This window comes from Pogoniulus pusillus, chromosome 26 (genome assembly GCF_015220805.1).
Source record: "Pogoniulus pusillus isolate bPogPus1 chromosome 26, bPogPus1.pri, whole genome shotgun sequence".
NCBI classification, from domain to species: Eukaryota; Metazoa; Chordata; class Aves; order Piciformes; family Lybiidae; genus Pogoniulus; species Pogoniulus pusillus.
In genome coordinates this window covers 12,396,065-12,421,018 of record NC_087289.1, presented here as the reverse complement: position 1 = coordinate 12,421,018, position 24,954 = coordinate 12,396,065, and the positions used below count along the sequence as shown (strand labels likewise).

Below are 24,954 nucleotides of genomic sequence, written 5' to 3'. Positions count from 1 at the left end.
CAGGTTTCCAAGCACTCAGAACAGAAATGCTACCTTTGGGGTTGATTTTTGCTGTTTTTTTTTTTTTTTTTTTTTTTTTTTTTTTTTTTTTTTTTTTTTTTGTCTCTTCCTTTTATTTCCCCTTCCTATGTTCACATATTCATCAGTTTTTGAGGCACCCCCCTGCTTTTCCCAACACAAGAGCACACACATGGTACCTTTGAATATGCCAGAGACAGATAGGGCCAAATTTATGGATTTATTGCGCTAAAATTCCTGTCACAAAACCGTTTCCATATGGCTCCTCTTCTGCTTGAAGATTTGCTGTGCTGTGTATGAAGTGTAAGTAAATCCTGCTGTTCAGCTTGCTTCTGATTCATGCAGTGTGCAACGAGCACTTGGCCTTCGAGTTTGGGCTCCTCGAGTCCTGCCCTCCGCAGAAACGCCGCACGCGGTGCGTCTGTAGCCAGCTCGCCTCTGCTGCTGCCCCTCATGGGGTGGCTGAGGATTGTCCCTGAGCTAGTCAGAAAGAGTTAGGAAAGTGTTAGTGGGGACAGGACATCAGAGACCTTCCTTTGCTGTACTTAAGCCTGTTTCCAGACCTCTTGTGGCTCCTCTGGCTTCTTGAGATGTCCTCGGCCAAGCCAGATGAGCAGGCATGGAGAGTTTGGGTCATTTTTATGGTGGTGTGGAGCAACACAGACTGGATCAGTAGTGGGATCTTATGAATGCATACAAATCATAGAATCAGTTAGGGGTGGAAGGGACTGCAAGGATCAGCTAGTTCCAAGCCCCTCTGCCATGGGCAGGGACACCTCACACTAGATCAGGCTGGCCAGAGCCTCATCCAGCCCAGCCTGAAACACCTCCAAGGATGAAGCTTCCACCACCTCTCTGACTAACCCCTGCCAGGCTCTCACTACTCTCATGCTGAAGAACTTCCTAACATCCAGTCTGAATCTCCCCATTTCTAGCTTTGTTCCATTCCACCCAGTCCTGTCACTACCTGACAGCCTAAAGAGTCCCTCCCCAGCTTTCTTGTAGCCCCCGTAAGATACTGAAAGGCCACAATGAGGTCACCTCAGAGCCTTCTCCTCTCCAGACTCAACAGCCCCAACTCCCTCAGTCTGTCCTCATAGGAGAGGTGCTCCAGCTCTGTGATCATCCTTGTGGCACTTCTGTGGACGTGTTTCAGCACATCCATACCCCTCTTATAATAGTGGCTCCAGAGCTGAACACAGTATTCCAGGTGGGGTCTCACCAATGCAGAATAGAGGGGGAGGATCACTTCCCTTGCCCTGCTGACTGTATAGGGTTAACACTCCTGGGGGAGTGACCCTGAACCTGACCCTAGGGGTCTTGGCCCCTCCTCAGGGGTGGGCCACACTCCAGGTGATGGTTAGCCCACTCCCCCCACTTCCTGTGGTATAAAAGACAGGAGTTCTCCTGTCTCTTCCTCTTTTCGCCCTCTTGCTCACTACCTGCGTTCATGACCGCACACACACACTGATACTGTATACCAGCCACGAGGCAGAGACACCATCACACTACTCGGGTTGTATCCATCCCTGTTTTGTATTTTGCTGTTTTCCCTTCCTTATCCTTATCCCCTACCTCCAATCCCTTTTTCTAAGTTATTGTTAAACTTTTCCTTTTTAACTTCCAAATCGAGTGAGATTGATTTATTGGGGTGTCCCTACCTTTTATCTCTCTCTCTCCCTGTCTTTTGGGGAAAGGAGGGGGAGGAGGGGAGGGCACTCTATAAACTCTATAAATTCTATAAATTGTCATTGGGTCTACCAAATTTATAAGAGTCTCTGGGAACTTGCATTTGAACCCAAGACACTGACCACTCTTCTCTTGCTGCAGCCCAGGATCTGGTTGGCTTTCTGGGCTGCAAAAGCACACTGCTGGCTCATATTGAGCTTCTCATCCACCAGCAGCCCCATATCCCTCTCCTCAGGGTGGCTCTCAAGCCAGTCACAGCTCAGCTTTTATTGGTGCAAAATCATGGAGGTCACAAGAATGGGGCTGGAGTCTTTCCTTTGGTGCCCAGTGGTAGGATAAGGGGCAATGAATGAGTGCAAACTAGAACGCAGGTTTTACTTGAACTTAAGGAAAAAGTACTTTGAGAGTGACAGAGCACTGGAACAGGCTGCTCAGAGAGGTTGTGGAATCTCCTTCTTTGGAGACTTTCAAAACCCACCTGGACACATTCTTGTGCAACCTGATCTAGGCAAACCTGCTTTAGCAGGGAGGTTGGACGAGGTGATCTCCAGAGGTCACTTCAACCACTACTGTTCTGTGATTTGATCAATCTACGATGCCCAGTTGGTTAGAAGTTCTTCCTTGGGCAGTTCAAACCTCCATGTATCACTTCATGGTCTCTCTCAGCCACTAGTGACTGGCTGAGCTCAGCAGCCCACCAGCTTGTCCTGGTCCCATAAGTGATGTGGTTTGGCCACCACAGAGGCAGCTGTGGCCATCTGCTCCCTTATCTCATGGGACTGATGAGAGTCAGCCACCCATCAAAGGCAGCAGTTCATCACTAGCTAGTAATTACTGAGCAGTGGAGAAGGGGCAAGATCAACTTGATCTGTGGGTGAGACCTTATCTGGAGCTTGTATTTATCTCTGGCTACCTGTGTTTAGGATGGTGTAAATCGAAACATGATCGCACAAATGCCCAGCAGGACAGATGTGGTCAGAGGAGAGAGTTTCTTGCTCCTATGGGGATCTCAGCTGGCAAATGGAAGACTGAGCAGATTGGCTTTCTCCCATAAACACCTTAGCAAATAAACACCTGGGTGAGGGAAGATTTTTACAGGAACAAATGAGCACAGAATTATCATGAAAATACTTGGGTTGGCAATTAGAGATGTTCTAAGCAGAAAAGGTGGGAGGAGATGAGCCTGACTGCTTTTGATTTTCAACTAGAATGCTAGTTTGGATGGAGATATCACAGCATCATGAAGGTTTGTACTACAGCAGGTGTAGCTGTGTGGAGTCATCCTCGCTGACTCTTGGAGCTGCATCTTGCAGCCCTGAAAGAGGCTGTTCAGAAACACTCAAACCTAGCAAGGTGGTGCAGCTGCCAGTATTAGAGGCAGACTGATGGGGTGGAGTGGTGTGGCATCAGATGAAATGACATAGCTACTCTGGGGCTGAGAGATGCACAGATGTGGTCAGCAGTGGCTGTGAAACTTGTATGAGAGGGTGGACTTTACAGGGTGTGTGCTAGAGTGAATTCTCCATTGGGTTGCCTGTGGATGGCATGAACAAGTACCTTTGGGTTTCCCTTCTATAAATCAGTGCTATTTCCACCCCTAGGAAAAGGAAGCTCTGCTCCTTACCACTTCATGTTTTCTCTGGTGCCAAGTCATTGCTGCTGTGAGCACAGAGATTAGCTTGATAAGGCCCAGTCACCTCTCTGCAGGTGCTATGGCAGATAGGACTGGAGAGTCTGTGCTTCACAACCTTGCAGTGGAAGTCGGGAAGGTCCACAGCACATGCAGAGCCCATACTGATGCTTTGCCAAGAGCACTGAGTCATAGAAAGGTCTGGGTTGGAAGGGACCTCTAAAGGTCATCCAGCCCAACCTCCTGCTATCCCATGGCTTTTTCAGATGAGGTTTCCTGGCTGTCCTGGCATATCTAGGAAATGAAACAGCTCCAGTAAATCTTTTAATCCAGCATTTAACAGCTTGGAATAGAGCTTTGGAGGCTGGAGTCTATTATCTACTAAAGTTTAGTCAAACAATAAGAGCCAAATGTGTAGGGAAAAGAACACTAATTAGTTATTTTTAACGTTTCTTGAAACCTGCCTGTAAGAGGAGGGAACAGATATGCCAGTGGAAAACATGTCAATCAGTGGCTGCCTTATGTCCTGAAGAGCCTTCCTTTGCAAACACTTCAGAATCACAGAATCAACCAGGTTGGAAGAGACCTCAGAGATCATCCAGTCCAACCTAGCACCCAGCCCTAGCCAATCAACCAGACCATGGCACTGTCTCATCCAGGCTTTGTTTGAACACCTCCAGGGATGGCAACTCCACCACCTCTCTGGGCACCCATTCCAATGGCCATCACTCTCTCTGCCAACAACTTCCTCCTAACATCTAGCCCAGACCTCCCCTAGCACAACTTGAGACTGTGTCCCCTTGTTCTGTTGCTGGTTGCCTGGGAGAACAGACCAACCTCACCTGGCTACAGCCTCCCTTCAGGGAGTTGTAGACAGCAATGAGGTCTGCCCTGAGCTGCCTCTTCTGCAGGCTGCACACCCCCAGCTCCCTCAGCCTCTCCTCACAGGGCTGTGTTCCAGGCCCCTCCCCAGCCTTGCTGCCCTTCTCTGGACACCTTCTAGTACCTCAACATCTCTCTTGAATTGAGGGGCCCAGAACTGGAAAAAGCACTCAAGGTGTGGCCTGACCAGTGCTGAGTACAGGGGCAGAATATCCTCCCTCATCCTACTGGCCACACTGTTCCTGATCCAGGCCAGGATGCCATTGGCTCTCTTGGCCAACTGGGCACACTGCTGGCTCATCTTCAGCCTTCTATCTACCTGTACCCCCAGGTCCCTTTCTTCCTGGCTGCTCTCCAGCCACTCTGTCCCCCATCTTGTCTGAGAACTCCCAAGCCTGCTATTGTGATTCAAATTACTGTGTTTCACTACCATCTGCCCTATAATGCCTTGTTTGCTTGTTGTCATGTCACAGACTATTACAGGTTTTAGTCTATGCTGTAATCTTCCTCAAAATTTAAGCTCTGGATGCTCTGAGAAACCTTTATGTTACACAGGTTTAACAGATGATGTTTGGTAGTGATTTCTTTTAATTTAACCAAATAGAAAAAAAGAATCAGCAAAAAACTCAGCATTTCATAGCAGCAAGGAACAAGTTCTTGCTTGAAGCTAAATTCCTTTGTAGACCACAGGTTGTCGAAACTGCAGAACCAAGTTGTCAGCCTTGAAAAGTGTCACGCAGGATGAAGTATTGCTGTCCCCTGGAAACCTATTTGCAACCTATCACGCTGAAAGTCCAACAGGAGATTTCAGTTGTGCATCCTTAACAGTGGTTTACTTAGTTATTTATTTATTTTTAATGCTGACAAGTCAAGCTCTCAGCCTGCAGACTTGAACAGTTACCGTCTTGAGATGACAGGAGGTGAAAGCAGGGAATATGAAGGTGTTCTGGGGCAACATCCTCCTTTGTCAAACAGTGGCACAAAATGCCACTGGCAGCACAGGAAAGAGAGAAAGGATTAAAAACACCCCATGTTCAAATGTATCTGTACAATAGAGCTCCCTCTTTCCTGTTCCTTTTCCCTGCCTAACTGTGTGCTTAGCCAGTGGAAGAGCAAAACAGCAAGAGGCCTGGAGTACCTTTGCTATGCGAACAAGATACAAGAGCTGGAGCTCTTCAGCCTGGAGAAGTGAAGGCTTTGAGGAGACCCTATAGTAGCCTTCCAGTATCTGAAGGGGACCTACAGGAAGGCTGGGGAGGGACTACTGATAAGGTCTTGTAATGGCAGGATGAGGATTAATGGGTTTAAACCTGAAGAGGGGAGATTCAAACTAGATGTTAGGAAAGGGTTCTTTACAGGGAGGGTGGTGAGACACCACCACCACAGGTTGCCCAGGGAGGTTGTGGCTGCTCCCTCCCTGGAGGTGTTCGAGGCCTTGATTGACCTGTTCTAGTGGGTCAGAAGAGACCTTTAAAGATCATCTAGTCCAACCTTCCTGCAGTCAGCATGGACATCTTCAAAGAGAGCAGGTTACTCAAGAGGAGGGGTTGTGATTCAGTCTCCCTGACCTGTCTCTTTGCTCCAGTTAACAATAGTGATCTGTATGTTAGGGGAGATTCAAACTAGATGTCAGGAAAGGGTTCTTACAGTGAGGGTGGTGAGACACTGGCACAGGTTGCCCAGAGAGGTTGTGGATGATTCCTCCTTGGAGGTGCTCAAGGCCAGGTTGGATAAGGCCTTGAGTGAACTGGTCTAGTGGAAGGTGTCCCTGTCTATGGTGAGGGGTGGAACTGGATGATCTTTGAGGTCCCTTCCAACATAAACCATTCTATGATTCTAAGATCTAGAGGAAAACAGCTTCAATCCTTCCTCAGGATTACTGGAACCTTGACTCCACTGTCAGTGCTGTTGAACTGCTGTTTCCTTTCTTCCTGGTGCCCTGATAGGAGTTGGCTTGTACAGAGCTTGAGATGGCCAGTGAAGGAGATCCCACACTGGAGGCAAGTGAAGGATGTTAGTCAAGTGTCTCAAATTGGGCAGTAGTTAGTAAAAAGGCTAAAAGTGTGTTAGGGCTTGAGCTGCAAGGAACTGGGTCTAACTATTTCAGACTAAGTAGGACTCCAGAGGACATATTTTCAACAGTGTCCTCCAAAATTTACCCATGTCATGTTATTCACCAGCATTTAAGTGACTGGTAACTAACACTCTAAACTGAAACTTCAACCTTGTGCAGAAGGTCAGATTTCAGTATGAAAACTGAATCACAGAACCACAGAAACATCCAGGTTGGAAAAACCCCTTAGGATCACCAAGTCCAACCTATAACCCTACTCTGGCTCTTAACCCAAATCAGGCCTGTCCAAACAGTACCAGAAGTCTGGTTTGGTGTGTGCAGAGTTTTCTATTTGGGCAAACACATCAGAGTGCTTCCAGCAGGTATGTGTGCCAGAAATAAACCCATAAACCATGGAGAAATCTTCTGTAGGCACTTCATAAATGTATTTCTAAGTACTTGCCACTTAGAGCAGCTTATCCTTGAAATGGCATGTTATTGTTCAAGAGAAAACAAGGAGAAATGGTGATGTACAGCATGAACAACATATGTTTTTAGCCTGGAAGAGGTCTTTTGGAGCTCTTCAATGTTTATTTCCTCCAGTGACTTTTAAATACATGTTGTTCCGTGATGAGCTCCACTGCTGTATGTGTTTATAGGTTCACACATATCGGGGTGCTAATTGATACTGTTTAGAGAAGCTCTTAAAAAGGTGCTCAATTACAGCAAAAGAAGGACAAAAATGTACTTTTCTTGTCCTACTTCCAAGGTGTAATGCAAGCCCAGTTTCCTGCTCTTTAAAACGTCGTTGCTGCTTGATGAAAAATGCACTCCAGCAACAGAGAAAACAGCACATAGAAAAACAAAGGCTTTGCTATGCACCAAAGTCTGTCTCATACATATATATATTTATATATTTACTTCCCTCCCCCCCCCAATCTAATCTCTTACAGCTGCAGTAATCACCATTGTTAGCTGTAACGATGGCAGGTAAGACCATTTCCAGCTCCAAACGTGACCTTTAAGTTGACAGTGTGCTCTAATTGGTTGCAGCAATAACCCCTGCACAAGAGGGAATGGGGGATGCTCACAAATCTGTCAGAATGAGAGAGGGATTGCAAAATGCAAGTGTTATCCAGGGCATTTCCTCTCTGCAGACAAAAAGTCCTGTTTAGGTAAGAAGCTTTGGGCTGCTGATTGGGGAAGAAAGGTATTAATCAATGCTTTGGCTTTCTGAGCTTTGAATGGGAAGGAATGCATCCTACAAGTATGCCTTTTGAGACAGCAGTTCCCTCTCTGGTGTTAATGTTAGTGAAATAGCCTTGAAGGACCTATGGAAGGCAGCAAAGGGGAAAAAGGATTTGGGGGTTCTAGTAGATGGGAGGTTGACCATGAGCCAGCAATGTGCTCTTGTGGTCAGGAGGGACAATGCCATTCTGGGGTGGATTAAAAGGGCTGTGGCTGAGTAGGTCAAGAGAGGTTCTCCTGCCCCTCTATTCTGTCCTGCTGAGGCTGCATCTAGAGTATTGTGTCCAGTTCTGGGCCCTTCAATTCAAGAGGGACATGGAACTGCTGGAGAGAGTCCAGCACAGAGCCACAAAGAAGATCAAGGGAATGGAACATCTCTCTTATGAGAGATAGGGTTCTTTAGCTTGAAGGAGACTGAGAGGTGACCTCATCAATGTTTATAAATATGTGCAAGGTGAGTGCCAGGAGACTGGAGCCAGGCTATGCTCAGTGATGCCTGATGACAGGACAAGGGGCAATGGATGGAAGCTGAGGCATAGGAAGTTTCATTTAAACATGAGGATGAATTCTTTCCCTGTGAGGGTGACAGAGCCCTGGAACAGGCTGCCCAGGGGGGTTGTGGAGTCTCCTTCTCTGGAGATATTCAAAACCCACCTGGATGCATTCCTGTGTGATCTACTCTAGGTGCTCCTGCTCTGGCAGGGGGTTTGGACTGGATGAGTTTTCAAGGTCTTTTCCTGACCCTGACACTCTGTGATTCTGTGGCCATTTTAGTAATGGAAATTACTCTAATTTCTTAAATCCTGCTTTACAGCTAATGAATCTGTAGGTGCTGTGGTGTTATTCTCGTGGGGTCCCTTTAAAATAATGCCCCAGATAGAGTTCCTGGAAAACTGGTTCGAGTAACACTCTGAACCAGGTCATTGCAAACCTATTTAGAATTCAAAAGGATTTTTAGCTGGAGAAATCTTTCCATATTAATGGAGTGACTACTGTGAAGGAAGAAATCATGAAGTCTAAGATTTCCAAAGGAAGAAGCTTAGAAAGTTGAATTCCAAAGTCTTCTACTTAGCCTGTGACTTTCAAAAGGATCTAAAAGCATTTCTGACCCACAAAATTGGGGGAATTAGAGATGAAAATAGCTGCTTCACTTTCAGCATGGTGCTTGAAAAGTAGATAGTTGATCAATTTTATGAAGTTCAAAGCACCTCTGGGATTTGTGGTGCACAGATTGTTCCCAGCCTTTTCAAGAATCATAGAATCAACCAGGTTGGAAGAGACCTCCAAGCTCATCCAGTCCAACCTAGCACCCAGCCCTATCCAGTCAACCAGACCATGGCACTCAGTGCCTCAGCCAGCTTTTTCCTGAACACCTCCAGGCACGGTGACTCCACCACCTCCCTGGGCAGCCCATTCCAATGCCAATCACTCTCTCTGCCAACAACTTCCTTCTAACATCCAGCCTGAACCTCCCCCAGCACAGGGCATGTGTTCAGACACCAATTTTCAACTTCTCCTTTGGAAAACTTGGCCAAATTGTTGCCCATACTTAAAATTCCTTATCTGGATACTTCAGAAAATTCTTAACCTCCTACGCCCAGTATTTTACTCAGTTGCCTCTAAGTCCTTTTGCAAGTAGCACTGCACACCTCAGTGATATCTCTCTGGCTGGGATTACTCATGAGTAAGGTTAATGGCAAAACAAGGTATTTTCCAGTAGCAAAGACACCTAACTGATGATTAATAGAGGGAAACAGCAGTGGGTTTAATGCTAGGGTCAGCACGCTACATGTTTTATCTCTGTTACACGTTGACAACTCTGTTAATTTATGTATAAACTAAAGCAGTGAGTAATTTGCAGTGCTATATATTGGAACCAATTTTCTTCCCACCTCATGGCAACAGTCTTCTGAATCATTAAGCATCGTGGATGTACGATTATTGGTTTTTCCTCCTCGAAATCATTCAACGTCTTCTGCAAAATTCAAGCTGGTATTTGACTCTTTGGAAAGTGAGCTAGAAGGAGGCAGGAGGCAACTGCAGTGTCATGCTTTAGCTGTTAGCTGTGGTTGCAAGATGTGGGGAAATGTGTGTGTGCAGCCCAGGCAGCAACCGAGTCCTGGGCTGCAGCAAAAGTAGCATGGCCAGCAGGGTGAGGGAGGGGATTCTGCCCCTTTACTCTGCTCTCATCAGAGCCCACCTGCAGTACTGTGTGCAGTTCTGGAGCCCCCAACACAAGAAGGACATGGAAGTGTTTGAGCCAGTCCAGAGAAGGCCACCAAGATGCTCAGAGGGCTGCAGCAGCTCTGCTATGAGAACAGGCTGCCAGAGCTGGGACTCTGCAACCTGGAGAAGAGAAGGCATCAAGGAGACCTTATAGCGGCCTTCCAGTATCTGAAGGGGGCTACAGGAAGGCTGAGGAGGGACTATTTACAAGGTCTTGTAACAACAGGACGAGGAGGAATGGGTTTTAAGTGGCAGAGGGGAGATTTAAACTCCATGTTAGGAAGTTCTTTGCAGTGAGGGTGGTGAGACACTGGCACAGGTTGCCCAGGGAGCTTGCAGAGCATGGAATCACAGAATATGAGCCCAGAATCTTTGATCACATTCTGTGATTCTGTGCTCCTCAACCTCCCTGGAGGTGTTCAAGGCCAGGTTGGATGAGGCCTTGAGCAACCTGTTCTAGTGGGAGGTGTCCCTGCCTGTGGCAGGGGGTTAGAACTAGATGATCTGTGAGCTCCTTTCCAACCTAAGCCATTCTGTGACTCTATGAAACACGTGCAGTGTGGTGGCCATGGTTCAGTTTTCCAACTGTTGATTATTTTTTTTCTCCTCTCTGAAAAAGCAGAAAAAGAGAGAAGAGCATTTGCAGCATTTGCCAGCATCCTCTGCTTGCAAAGTGACAATTAATTGCAGGAAGGGGTGGGGTGGGGGGGAAATAAAATAACCCATTTTATTCTAAACAGCAGCAACTCACATTGCTGCTTCAGAGAAGCTGTCATCTCTCCTGAAATTTTCATGAGTCGATGCGTGGTGTTTGCACTGCCTGAGGCCTCTTTTTGCAAGTAGGCTGATTGCATTTGTAAAGCTACTTGTGTTCGAGTACAAGGGGCCACGAGTACGGCACTGGTTGCAGCACCGATGGAGGAACAAAAAGAACCTGATGGGAAAGTGGTTTGCTGTGCTAAAAGGTGAGAGGCTGCACACCCGAGAGACTGACCCAGGGTCGTTGTGATGAATAATCTGTGTTTTGCAAGCAAAATGTCAGAACAAGAGAAGGAGCAGGAGGTTGGTGAGGGGCCTGCCGTGTGCGAGATAGTGCCAGGCTCTGCAAGGACGCTGGTGTGCTCTGCAGCTGTGCTCCACAGCAGCGGTATTGAGTGTAAGCTTCTGGTTTTCATTTTGCCCAGCTGTTATTCCTTTAAAATATTTTCATGCTCCTCCACAAAGTCTTTTAGGAAGGTGGATGCCTTTGGCATTTAATTCCAAGCTACAGACTAGGGAGTGTAAAAGCTGAGGGACAGATTTCTTGCCAGAGGGATGGGTGAAGAACAATCTCCTCACCCGCAGCTCTTCCCCTTTTTCCTCTTCCTACAAACTGGGTGAAATGCTTCTTGAGAGCAGCTCCCTCCCTGCTGGACTTCTGTAGAAGAAGCTGTGGGAATCAGGGATGTGACAGAGATGATCTGACTCAGCCTGGAGAAGAGAAGGCTCAGGCTGGATGGCTGTTATGAAGGGGACCAGTTGAAATCTGAGTTTGGGGTAAAATGCAATGAGGCCGGTTGAAAAGTTATTAAATAATGTATTAATATACACAAAATAATTCCCCCAAACCTATTTACAACTCTCCACACAAGTTCTTGGATGTGGTTAGCAGAACTATCCTACAGAATGTCTCTGTGCAATGGCATTTTGGAAGGTTCCAGAAAATACCTTTCATAGAGAGTCTGGCAGCTTCATTGGCCGCTTGTGAGGCTGATTGGAATCCTTTAGCAGCTGGAACAAAGAGTGAAGGACACTCACTGCTCCTGATGGCTCTGGCCCAAAACATGGGCAGGGAAATATCCAGCAGAAGTCCTGTGGTGAATTCCACCTGGGCTGCTAAGTGGAATCGGCTGCTGGCTGAGGCGGCTTGAGGCGGCTGAGGCGGCTGAGGCAAAGGGCAGGCGAGCGGCAGGCGAGTGAGGAAGGAGCGAGCAGGCAAGCTCCTCATTCCCCTGTGCACCCCATTTACAGGGTAACGGCCGAGGCTGATGGTCTCACTGGGCACACAGTCACCCACTCACCTCTGGCAGTCACCCAGGTAGCCCCAAAAACGGCAGAACCCACAGGCTGCTCTCTCCCAAACACGGGAGTGCATTCGCCTGGCACGCCACAGGGGCCTGGGCCTAGGAAACCCCTCTCAGGCGACCGGATCAAACCGGACCGGGCTGCCTCGGCTTCTGTGTCCTGTTCTCCCGCCTCTGGCCGCAGCGCAGCCAGGCAGGTAAATATGTCTGGGCCAGACAGGACATGCTCAAGCCCATTTTGTGCCCTTTGGGACTGTTCACCACAGAGGGATTGTTTACCAAGGCCTGTAACGACAGGAAGAGCAGCAATGGTTTCAGATGAGAGAAGATGTAGACTGGATGTTAGGAACGAGTTCTGTACCGTGAGGGTGGTGGAGCACTGGAATAGCTCACCCAGGGAGGTAGCTGAGGCCTATGCCCTGGAGATATTCAGGGTCAGGCTTGAGGAGGCTCTGAGCAAGCTGCGCTAGTTGAGGATGTCCCTGCTAACTGCAGGGGCTTGGACCTTTGTAGGTCCCTTCCAACCCAAACCATTCTGTGGTTTTTTGAGCCAGCAGTGTGCCCAGGTGGCCAAGAGAGCCAGTGGCATCCTGGCCTGCATCAGGAATGGTGTGGCCAGCAGGAGCAGGGAGGTCATCCTGCCCCTGTACTCTGCACTGGTTAGACCACACCTTGAGTATTGTGTTCAGTTCTGGGCCCCCCAGTTTAGGAGGGACATTGAGATGCTTGAGCGTGTCCAGAGAAGGGCGACGAGGCTGGGGAGAGGCCTTGAGCACAGCCCTACGAGGAGAGGCTGAGGGAGCTGGGATTGGTTAGCCTGGAGAAGAGGAGGCTCAGAGGTGACCTTATTGCTGTCTACAACTACCTGAGGGGAGGTTGTGGCCAGGAGGAGGTTGCTCTCTTCTCTCAGGTGGCCAGCGCCAGAACAAGAGGACACAGCCTCAGGCTGTGCCAGGGGAAATTTAGGCTGGAGGTGAGGAGAAAGTTCTTCCCTGAGAGAGTCATTGGACACTGGAATGGGCTGCCTGGGGAGGTGGTGGAGTCCCCGTCCCTGAGGCTGTTCAAGGCAAGATTGGACGTGGCACTTGGTGCCATGGTCTAGCCTTGAGCTCTGTGGTAAAGGGTTGGACTTGATGATCTGTGAGGTCTCTTCCAACCCTGATGATATTGTGATACTGTGACTGTGTTGCTCATGCTGAGACCCAGCTACCACTTAATCCAAACCATCTGGCCTTCAGGAAATAGCCAGATAACTCCTGCTTCATTCATGTCAGTGCAATGACTGTGAGCACCCAGTGACAATTCTGTAGTGCTGGGAGATGGGATGTTTCTCTAAGTTCTTCCTGTGGCTTGTTTTGCTGCTGCTCTTGTATCAGAATAACAAGCTGAGCATTTGGGCTGATGTTGTAATTACTGTATTTGGTACTGTAAATATTCATGTTGAGGTTCAAGGTCAGAGTTTGGGGGGGGAGGAAGATTCTTTTGGAGAATGATACTGTGGGTTCAGCATGCCTAGATTCATCAGATGCCAAAATTTGTACAGTAACTTCAGGCTGCTCTTTTCTGTTGGAGATCATAGGTTCTGCAGCCGTGCCAGTGTAGAGCAGGCTTATCTTTTGTATCATAGAATCACAGAATGTCAGGGGCTAGGAGAGACCTTGAAAGCTCATCCAGTCCAAGCCCCCTGCCAAAGTAGGATCACCTAGAGTAGATCACACAGGAACATGTTGTGATGGTTTGGGGGTTACCCCGCCCCCCCACACTTTTGTATTTGCCCCAGCTAACTCAGACGGACCCTGGGAATATAGATGAAGCAATTTATTTACAGCTAGCAGAATTTACAAGCAGCTATTTACAATATATACAATTATATACAGAAATATACAAAGGATAAACAATACAAAAGCACAACTCCCCTCCCAGAAACCTGAGTCCCCAGGAGGGGCTCTCAAACCACCCCAACACCTCCCCCCGGCCCTCTCAACCTTACCCCAGTTCTCCAGTATGTAGAGAGGTGCAGCCAAGAGGTTAGGGAGCAAGGTTAGTAGGAGCAGCGTTAATGAGATGTGACCAGGTCTAAGGCAAAAGCAAGAGTGAGAGACAAAAATGGAGAATGTTTTCTTCTTCTTCCCAGAGTTCTCAGCGTGACTGTGAGAGAAGTTGACATCAATTGTTTTTCATTTCACTGCCCGTTATCTAGTTCTTGTACCAAAACATTCCAGCTTGCTTCAAACTAGCACACATGTCCAGGCAGGTTTTGAATATCTCCAGAGAGGGAGACTGCACAGCCCCCCTGAGCAGCCTGTTCCAGGGCTCTGTCACCCTCACAGGGAAAGAATTCATCCTCATGTTTAAATGAAACTTTCTATACTTCGTCTTCCACCCATTGTCCTGTCATCAGGCATCACTGAGCAGAGCCTGGCTCCAGTCTCCTGGCACTCACCCTGCACATATTTATAAACATTGATGAGGTCACCTCTCAGTCTCCTCCAAGCTAAAGAACCCCATCTCCATGAGTGTCTCATAAGAGAGATGTTCCATTCCCTTGATCTCCTTTGTGGCTCTGCACTGGACTCTCTCCAGCAGTTCCATGTCCTTCTTGAATTGAAGGGCCCAGAACTGGACACAGTACTCCAGATGCAGCCTCAGCAGGACAGAATAGAGGGGCAGGAGAGCCTCTCTCGACCTTTTAATCCACCCCAGAATGGCACTGTCCCTCCTGACCGCAAGAGCACATTGCTGGCTCATGATCAACCTCCCATCAACTAGAACCCTCAGATCCTTTTCCCCTTCACTGCCTTCACTATCCAAATGAGTGTTTCTTGCCTTTCTTTTTGCCTCACAGACATTGATGAGTGTGCAGAAGGGAGAGCCAGGTGTGCTCATCGTTGTGTGAACTCCCTGGGATCCTTCACCTGTGTCTGTAATCCAGGCTTCGAGCTGGGCGCTGATGGAAAGCAGTGCTACCGTAAGTGACACTTCTGCTTCTCAGGCTCTCTTCTCCACAACCTGCTCTGCCTCTCCCTTAATTCCATTGGATTAGCACTTCCAGCAAAACAAATGTATGCAAAAGCTCAAGCTTAATATATTTTCTTCATCTTCTGCTCTACTGCTGGTTTTTGCAGGTTGATACATTCCTAAGCCTGTGTTCACAGACCTTAATTACTGCATTTCAAAGTGCAAATAGCCCTGTTGGTTTATCTTCAGAGTCTGGTGAATTCTGCTGCAGAGAGACCAAAATACTGCTGTTCTAGGAAATTTATTCATCCCTCTCACATTTTCTTATGTGCTGAATCTGATGCAAAAGCAAACCAACATGAAGTCTTGCTCTTGTCTTTGTCTACATTTACTTCTGTTTCTCCTGAAGTTATTGACGCTCTGTGATGGTTTGGGTGATAGCTGCCCCCCCACACACTTGAGAAAAAAATCTCCCAGGCTAGACTCAGCCACTGGAAATTAAAGAATGAAGCTTTCTATTTACAGCTTAGCACAATATACAAACAGATATTTACAATCTATACAGCTATAGACAGAAACATACAAGTTAAGAAGTAATACAGAAACACAACAGCCCTCCCAGAAACCTGAGTCCCCAGGAGGAGCTCCCAACCACCTTTTCACCTCCTCTTCCTTATGCCAGACTTCGTCTTATGTTCAAGGTGAGTTTGCAGAGTTGGCTAGGGGGGTTAGGAAGCAGAAAGATGAGTTAGACAGCAGGTTAGAGAGAACTGCAGCCCAAAGCTAGAGAGCAAACTCCATTATCTATGTTTGTGTTCTTGTTTTTATGCATCTCAGCAAGCCTATGAGTGCAGTAGACATCACCACTGGTTCCTTTTCACCATCTATAATCTAATTCCTCTCACCAGAATATCCCAGCTAGGCTCAAACTAGCACACACTGTTAAGTAGATGCTTTAAAAGAAAGAAAGAGGGGGGAGGAAAGGGAAGATTGGAGATGAAAGAATTATTTGAACAACTAAAATTTCCCCAAGTAAACTGATGCTGAGCCCTGCTGTCTTCTGTCACATACTTAGCTCTTGCCAACAGTTTCTTAATTCACACCATTTTGCTTGAGAAAGGGACCAACTCCCAGTGCTGTTAGTAATATGTGATCCCTGGGGTTGTCCTTGAGGGCAAATTGAGATTAATCGAGGAGGTGATGTGGAAGAGTTGGTATTATTATGGCCCTAACAGTTAACTCACTGGAATGCAGACAAAAAGCATGACCTGTTTTAGCAAAGAGGTGTGCAGAGGTTGTTGTTCAGCCTCATCATACTATGCAAGAACTTCCAGCAGAATTTCCTTGGGGAAAAAAATGTGCTAGAGAATGAACATGTCCATGAGAAATACTTGAAACTGATTTTCATCCTTGTTAAAGAATTAACATGCATTAAGAGAAAAATAAACCACCAACAAACAATCATGTGAGAGACATCCTGGAGAATGGTGATGGGGAACTGTGAGTGCTGCAATGGCAGAGGAAATGAAATTAGAATGTAGACTCAAAATGATCTGTGATGAGGTTAAAAAAAACAAGCTTTAGACCACTTAGATGTCTTTGTGATTTTCTGATAACATTTTTCCTCAATGCTCAGCAGCTCTCAGGGGGATGCTGATTCTCTGTGCCTTATGTACAATAGCACAGAGCAAACAATAAAAATAAAAACATTCTGCATATATTTATGATCAGGATTATCTCTGTGTTTGAGCAATTTACAGTCTTTGTTTGTTCTTTCATTTCCCCAGTGGCTCAGGGAAGAGTTGTTGTTCCAGTTTTACTGATGAAGAACTGAGACAAAGCAAATGATGGAGATGGTTTATAAGGGCAGATTCTGCATTTGATTGCTGTGTTTCCTAAATCTTGGCTTAATGCACTGGGCAGGAGACTAGATTTTCTCTCTCTGGTGCAAATAATCATGCCTTGCATGAGATGTAGCCCTCCATATATGTATTCCAAATTTGTGCTGTGCTGTGTGCAGTTCTGGAGCCTCCAACACAAGAGGATGTAGAACTGTTGGAGCCAGTCCAGAGGAGGTCACCAAGACACTCAGAGGGCTGAAGCAGCTCAGCTCTGAGAACAGGCTGCAAGAGTTGGGGCTCTTCAGCCTGGAGAAGAGAAGGCTTTGGGGAGATCTTGGAGTAGCCTTCCAGTATCTGAAGGGGGCCCACAGGAGGGCTGGGGAGGGACTATTTAGATGGTCTTGTAATGACAGGAGGAGTAATGGGTTTAAACTTGCAAAGGGGAGACTTAAACTAGATGTTAGGAAGAAGTTCTTTCCAGTGAGGGTGGTTAAACACTGGCATAGGTGTGGATGCTCCCTCCCTGGAGGTGTTCAAAGCCAGGTTGGATGAAGCCTTGAGTGACCTGTTCTGGTGGGAGGTGTCCCTGCCTATGGCAGGGAGTTGGAACTGGATGATCTTTGAAGTCCCTTTCAACCTAAACCATTCTGTGATACCCTCTTCTAAGAATCATAGAATCAACCAGGTTGGAAGAGACCTCCAAGCTCAACCAGTCCAACCTAGCACCTAGCCCTAGCCAATCAACCAGACCATGGCACTAAGTGCCTCATCCAGGCTTTTCTTGAGCACATCCAGGGACGGCAACTCCACCACCAACCTGGGCAGCCCATTCCAATGGCAAATCACTCACTCTGGCAACAACTTCCTCCTAACATCCAGCCTAGACCTCTCCTTGCACAACTTGAGACTGTGTCCCCTTGTTCTGTTGTTGGATGTCTGGCAGAAGAGAACAACCTCATCTAGCTACAATCTCCCTTCAGGGAGTTGTAGACAGTCAACCCTGAGCCTCCTCTTCTGCGGGCTGCACACCCACAGCTCTCTCAGCCTCTCCTCACAGGGCTGCACTTCAGCAGCTTCATTGCCTTTCTCTGGACATGCTCCTTTATCTCAACATCTCTCTTGAATTGAGGAGCCCAGAACTGGACACAGTACTCAAGGTGTGGCCTGATCAGTGCTGAGTACAGGGGAAAAATAACCTCCCTTATCCTACTGGCCACACTGTTCCTGGTACAGGCCAGGATGCCATTGGCTCTCCTGGATCCCTGTGCACACTGCTGGTAGAGACTTCCACTTCTTTTCAACTGCCAGGTCAACCCCTGGAGGCAAAAAAAGCAGATCAAAGCCACCAGAAGAACTGTGTGCATGGGGAAATGCTGTCCTTCTGTGCCAGATGTGATGGCCACTGCCCTGGGCAGGGGTGTTTCTAAAAGTATGGTGGCTTCTGTAGGGGTAATTTGTCTCAGTTCTCCTACATAGTATAGGAAGTTGATTTCTCTCTAAATTGTTCTATAAGACAACCTGGCTAATTCTTGAGGAGAGAAATAGAATCATTTTGGTTGTAAAACACCTTTGAGATCATTGAGTCCAACCACTGTCTAACTCTACCAGGTCTGGTGCACCATATCTATGCACCTTTTAAACTTCATAACTGAGTTTGTAGGGTTCTTTTTAATCCTCAATAAATCATCTCACCCAGGTGAGAATGAGGTGGAGAGATGTTCCTTATCCCATAGGTGGGTTTCCACTGTATCTCACCAAAATATTGAGACAGCCTAATGCAGTTGAGTACAGAAGGGTCTGGTGGGGTGTCAGGGCAGAAGGGGCTGGTAATGGCTTTGTACCACCATCCTGTCTTCTTTGTAGGGGTACAGAGTCCCAGCAGAGGAGGTGCTATGTGCCCCTTCAAAGGGCCACGACCTGCAGATTGTTGTGGCTAGGTCATGCTCACCAACAGGACTCTGCTGTGAAAAATTCTAAGGCGTTTGTGTTTGGATGTTTCAGAATCCAAATCTTTCCCCTTCTCATACAAAGCTAAAAAATGTTTTTTGGAAGGCATGAGCAGCCCGAGTCGAGATGGACCACCTGTGTTCCTCAGCTGATTGCTTTCCTCCTCTGGGTCACAGGCAGAACTTGTCATTGCCTTCAAACAAAGCATTAAGTCTCAGGAAAGCTGTGAAGGCTCCTGAAATCGGCCTACTGAACCGGGGGTCTGGCTTCACGTTAGCAAAGTCAAGAGCATCCAGAGTTGTGACACAACACCTGGGGCTCAGCGACTCCAAAACACGCTCCTGTGGGGTGCGCATGGGAGCCGAGTTCACGTTGCCTGCTCCAGCGATCGGCTTTCGAAGGCTCTTTTTTTTCCCAGGAAGCTTATTCTCCAGCGATTCTCCCCTCTGCACTTGCTTTTTAACATCCTTTTGATTTCTTTCTCCGCAAGGCATCGAAATGGAAATTGTCGACAGCTGCCAGGACAGCAACGGGGGCTGCTCCCACCGCTGCCAGCACACCACGGCGGGGCCGCGCTGCTCCTGCGACGAGGGCTACCGCCTCGACTCCGACGGCAGGACCTGCGCAGGTAATTCGTGCTGAACGCCTCCCCTCGCAGGCAGGAGCTGTGGCGACTCTCTGCAAGGGGAGCCTGCAGGAGAGCTGTCACTCAAGTCAGTCTCTTCCCATCCTTTCCTTTCTTCTACGAGTTTTAATTAATGCCGTCCTCTGGCGCTTCCTCCGCCGCGGCTCCGGCTCGCCTCGCTCTGCGTGTTGGCTGGGGTTATTCATTAACGAGGGGAAGGAGTTCTGCATCTCAAATGGAAGATGGCACTGCGGTGCATCACCGCTTGCCGTGGCCATATCTCATTGTGTCCAGACAAGCATCATTTTTCTGACTTGGTTTTTTCCCCCTCCTTCCCTTCTTCAGCCATTGGCTGAGAAGAGAGTCAGATCTGCTTGGCAGTTCCGAAGTGCTTTGTGGTAGTGTAGAACTGTTTGAAGATCCTCGGGTCCGACCATTATCAAACTCTACCAAGTCTGCTGCTAAACCACATCCCTTGGCACCACATCTCTGTCGTTTTTGAATTCACGTTTTCCACCTCCAGGGATGGGGATTCAACCACTTCCCTGGGGAGCCCATTCTGGTCTTTGATAACCTTTCAGTGAAGAAATTTCTTCTAGTATCCAGGCAAAATATTCCCTGGTGCAGCCTCAGGCCATTTCCTCCCACCCTACCATTTGTTACTGGGGAGAAGAGACCCACACCCACCTCACCCCAACCCCTTTTCAGGTAGTTGTAGAACAAGGCTACAGCTCAGCTTCCCTTTGTCCACACCGAACAACCCCAGTTCCTCAGCCACTCCTCACCAGATCTGTTCTTCAGACCCTTCAGCAGCTTTGTTACCCTTCTCTGGACCTACTCCAGCACCTTAAAGTCTTCCTTGAAGTGAAAGGCCCCAAACCGAACTTGCTGCATTTCCATCAGACTTGCTCAGTGATGAGATTGCACTTCTGGCTGTGAGAAGTCTCACTTAGGAATTGAAAGCAAAAGAGTTAGATTTGTTTTTATTTTGAGAGAAGAGCTAAAAAATTCCTTCATGATTTAAATGATTTTTACAATGTGATTTTTTTCCCCTGTTGTTTATGACTTTTGCTATGCAAACTGTATCTCAGTCTGGTTTAGGTTTGCTGTCACTGTGCCATTAACATGTTAAAGAATAGCCAAGAAGAGGAGGGTGAGAAATAAAAGCAGGCATCCTAGAGCAGTACAGTGAGATGTGAGGAGAGATGGAGAGTGAGAGCTCTGGTAAATGTGAGAGGCATTGCAGATGAGTGTCTCGCAATAAGAAAAGCCAAGTGCAGGAGAGAGGAAGAAGTAAGGGAGGAGGGAAGCACTGAGGTCTGAAGGATGGTTGATGCTGCAGCTTAAAAAGCCAAGGAAAAGGTCAGGAAGGCAGATTTGGACCCAGAGCCTGGCAGGGGTGGGATGGGTCTGTCTGTCTTGTTTAACTCTGGGTGAGAGGAGACAGAGCAGGCTCCAGCCTGTGCCCAGACCTGCTGGTAGAAATTTCAGAGGGAAGCAGTTACTCTGGACACAGTGAGGGGAAGCAAGAGCAGGGGGAAGGGTTTGGCAAGGAAGATGTGAAAGCTTCTCCTAGCAGCAAAATTCTCCTTTGTGTTGGATGCACATTCTGCATTCTTACACAGATGAGGGGCTGTGGCTAGACCCCAGAGCAAGGCATCATCTGACAGACTGCAGAGGAGCTTGGCTTGCGACAGTTCTAGAAACCACTCCATGTTCAAATAAATTGCATTAATCATTTTCATGCTGACCTCCTCACCCTGATTGATTAATTACATTTTCTTCCTCCTCTGTCTCCTGTCAGTGTTTCCTAATGATGTTGGTACTCCTTCCAAGGTTAATTGAGACACTGACCTTTCCCATCTGAGGCTGCTTGTCTGGGTAACATTCAAAGCATTTTGCAGACTCAGCATTGACAAGGTGGCCCTTGCATGGCCTGCTCAGCAGGCTTCAGGGGCTGAGATCAGCTGAGAGCCTGCCGTGAAATGATAAGAGCTCAATTCTCACATCTAATCACCAGAACAGCAGTGTTGATGATACGACTTTCCAGATGGAGAACAGAGAAGGATAAGACAATGGGCAATTAGTTGCCAAAAGCTACAGTTGCACCTAGCAGGCTGCTGACGTCCAGCAAATAGGGTGTTGGACCAGTGCCAGTTGACTGTTAGTTTGCCAAGTAAAAAAGTTCAGATTATTAAATATAAATTACTGTTAAATATATGGTATTTCTGGGCTGGTGAGCTCTGAGTTGTCTGCTTTGTAAATCACCTTGTGGTAGCTAAGCCTCGCAGAAGAGATGCCTCTCTCTGGGCTGCTATTGGAGAAGGCAGGGAACAGCCACTCCTAGGGCAAGAGGGAAAATGGGAGTAGAAAAGCATAAGCTGAAAACCTCAGTGGCTACTGAGCAAAACTCTGGTAGCAGCCCAGCCCACATCCAAGGGCTGAAGAAGTTGCTCCTTCATTGCAGAGGTGGATGAGTGTGAGACTGGAGAGTCCTGCTGCTCCCAATTCTGCATCAACTACGCAGGGGGCTACGAATGTGCCTGCAAAGCAGGGTTCCAGCCCAGTGCCGACGGCTGCAGCTGTGACGGTGAGTCCTCTGATCCTGGTACCTTGGCCTGAGCAGGCACAGCAGGAGGAAGAAGAAATCATAGAATCATAGGATGATTTGGCTTGGAAAGGACATTAAAGATCATCTAGTGCCAACCCACTGTCTACATCTACCTGAAGGGATGTGGTGGAGAGGCTGCTGCTGGGCTCTTCTCAGTGATAATTGGAGACAGAACAAGGGGCAGTGGCCTCAAACTGAGGCTGGGGAGGTTTAGATTGGATATTAGGAAAAAGTTTTTCATGGAGAGAGTGGTCAGGGACTGGAATGAGCTGCCCAGCAAGGTGGTGGAGCCACCCAGGCTGGATGTGTTTAAGGGTGTTTTGGATGTGGTGCTTAGGGCTATGGTTTAAGGTGAATCTTGTAGAGTAGGGTTCTAGGTTGGACTTGGTGATCCTGAAGGGCTTTGCCAACCTGTGTGTTTCTGTGATGGGCAGGGACACCTTCCATGAGATCAGGCTGCTCAATGGTATATATTCTCTTGTGAATATTTCACTCCAGTGAGGATTTCCATTTTGGCTTTATAGTAACACCAGGCACAGGAGATGTCCAGGTGGGAGCAGGCTTTTGAGCAAAAAGGAAGAGCTTTATGCTGCTTGACCTCATCACAGAGCTTTGTGGGCATTTTCCTAATAAGAGCATCAGTGACCATATGCCAGCTTTGCTGATAAGGTTTTACAAATGTGTCATTTCCACTTTGTGAGACTGGCATGCAGCAATGACCCAGCATCCACCACAGGGAAGAGGGGCTGTGGGAGATGGGCCAGAGAGGGGAGAACCTCTGCTGTGGAGACAGACTCAGAGAGTTGGGGATGTTCAATCTGGAGAAGAGAAGGCCCCAAAGTGACCTTATTGTGACCTTCCAGCATCTGAAGGGGGCTTACAAGAAAGCTGCTGAGAGACTTTTTAGGGTGTCAGGTAGTGATAGGACCAGGGGCAAAGCTAGAAATGGGTAGATTCAGATTGGATGTTAGGAAGTTCTTCACCCTAAGGGTGGTGAGGTGCTGGAACAGGTTGCCCAGAGAGGTGGTGGAAGCCTCATCCCTGGAAGTTAAGGCCAGGCTGGGTGTGTCTCTGAGCAACCTGGTGTGTGGTGTCCCTGCCCATGGCAGGTGGCCTGGAACTAGATGATCCTTGAGATCCCTTCCAGCCTTGACAATTCTATGATTTTATGATTCTAACTTCTTCTCCTCTCTCCGTGGACATTGTCTATTGATGTGTGTTTAAAAACTACTACTACAAAAGGAGACCCCTCAAAATGACTGAAGGATCAGCTCAGCTTAGCAGCTTAAGGCAACTGTTTTCCCTTGAGACAAAACCAGGGAAAATAATCTGTGTTGCCCTGAAATGTTTTAATACCTCCAGTGCTAGTGAGAAACAGAGCATCCCAGACTGCTAAGAAAATGGGATTTTCTTCTGTGCAGAAGAATTTTTCACATACAACTAGGCACAGAGCACACTCTTCAAGCAGAGGTTCTTGCACCTAATCAGCATTTCTATCTGGTTTTCCTAGATGTGGATGAATGTCATCTTGATAATGGCAGCTGTGACCACTTCTGTGTTAATTCTCTGGGGTCCTATGAGTGTGCCTGTAAGGAGGGTTACAGGCTTGGTGGCAACAGACGGTCCTGCATCGGTAAGTTGTTTATCTGTCTCGAAGGCTGTTAAGTATTTCCCCCTGATCTAAGATGTGAATTCAGAAGTAGGATTTTCACAGAGCCTGGGATTTTAAGAGCCCATCTTGAGCCATCTCTGAATGTGGCCAGTGCACAACTATGTGGATCACGAGTTCATCCTTGAGTGATGGGTTTTGCTGAAGATTAATGGGAGAGCAACACTTAAATCCCCTGGACATGTTATAAAACTTAAACTTCATCTTTTAGAAACCATTACTGTTTTGACAGATGTGAGTTATTTGATGAGGTTTAACCTGCTACAGAAAATGGGTAGGTAGATTCTGCTTTGATGAACCAAGGCAAGTTTTCCATTGCAGTCAGTGGTGTGATTCATAGAATCATAAAATGCTTTGAGTTGGAAGGGACCTTTAAAGGTCATCTAGTCCAACCCTCAACCTGGTTGTATTTTTCAGCCAGTGTAACTGATAGAGTTTAGCCTAATGACTTCCTTTTATAACCAAGTTTAGCACCTGCTAAACCTTGGGCAGACTGAAAGCCAACTATTGCCCATTATTTTAAGGCTCAGATTCGAGTTTTGTTCTGAAAATTGATTGGGCAGACAGCCTCTCTCTGAGTTTATCGTCAAAATGAGCTTCATTAGCTAAGTATAATGTCAAAAACCAAGTGAGGACAATTAAGCTCTCCATTTAACTTTTTTTCTCTGCACTCTTCAGGGCCATAGTTTATTACCAGAAGAAAGGAACAGGCAAGATACTGTTTTGTTTCCCCATCCTTTTATCTTTTTGGTGGGTTTTTTTTTGATAGCAGAAACTACACAGGGGTGTAACTGGAAAACCATTAGCATAATGAAAATGAAAGTAGAGGAAAGTGTCACAGAGAAAGACTTGGGGCCAGGTTCTGATGATGTGCATGTGTGTGTCAGACCTAGGTGAGGAAGAGGTGGATGTGGAGGAAGCCATGGGGTTTGCTGGAACTCCAGGGCTGCAGTTCAGAGGTCCCCCCCAGCTCCTTCACTACGCACTTGGTGCCCTCTACGAGGATGAAGACCCACGAGGAGAGCTCACCCTGGTGCACAGGGTCGGTGAGTGAACAAGCGTCGCTTTTAGCTGTCACAGCAGAGGGGAGGAGTAGTCTCAGAAAGAGGATCTGGGGAGAGAGCAGTGCGGGGCTGAAGTCATCAGAAGGAGCAGAGGAGGATGTGTTGATCCCGGTTTCTGCCTGTCTTCTGTGCTAGCAGGAAGGAGGCATCACCACATGTTCCATCCCGAATGGGACATGTTTGAGGAGCAGGGAGGCTCCCCACCTGTGGCAGGGGTGGCATGGAGGGGTGCAGAGGGAGACAGGAGGAAAGCGAGTAGGCTACTTGGAAAACAGAGTCTGTGTACAGAGCCCTGGAGGCAACAGACAGAGATCTCCTCTTCATCCCAGGGGGCGAGAGGATTGCGTGGGTTACTGCAATGCACAAAATCCACCAAAGCTGCTCTGCTGACAACAAGCCCTTGGGAAACATTCCCTTTCTCCTTGAGCTG

The 24,954-nt window shown here is 47.6% G+C and overlaps 1 protein-coding gene across 21 annotated transcripts in view; it reads left to right on the top strand.

Annotated features, from left to right (window-relative positions):
• The window catches only part of LOC135186859 (multiple epidermal growth factor-like domains protein 6), a 380,712-nt gene that overhangs the window by 205,624 nt on the left and 150,134 nt on the right, over positions 1–24,954 (top strand). For all 21 annotated transcript variants that reach the window (XM_064164986.1, XM_064164988.1, XM_064164997.1 and 18 more), the window contains exons 8-12: positions 14,655–14,777; positions 19,046–19,183; positions 21,648–21,770; positions 23,302–23,424; positions 24,348–24,506. In XM_064164986.1, coding sequence (XP_064021056.1) covers positions 14,655–14,777; positions 19,046–19,183; positions 21,648–21,770; positions 23,302–23,424; positions 24,348–24,506 — 666 coding nt within the window. The remainder of the gene's footprint in view (positions 1–14,654; positions 14,778–19,045; positions 19,184–21,647; positions 21,771–23,301; positions 23,425–24,347; positions 24,507–24,954) is intronic.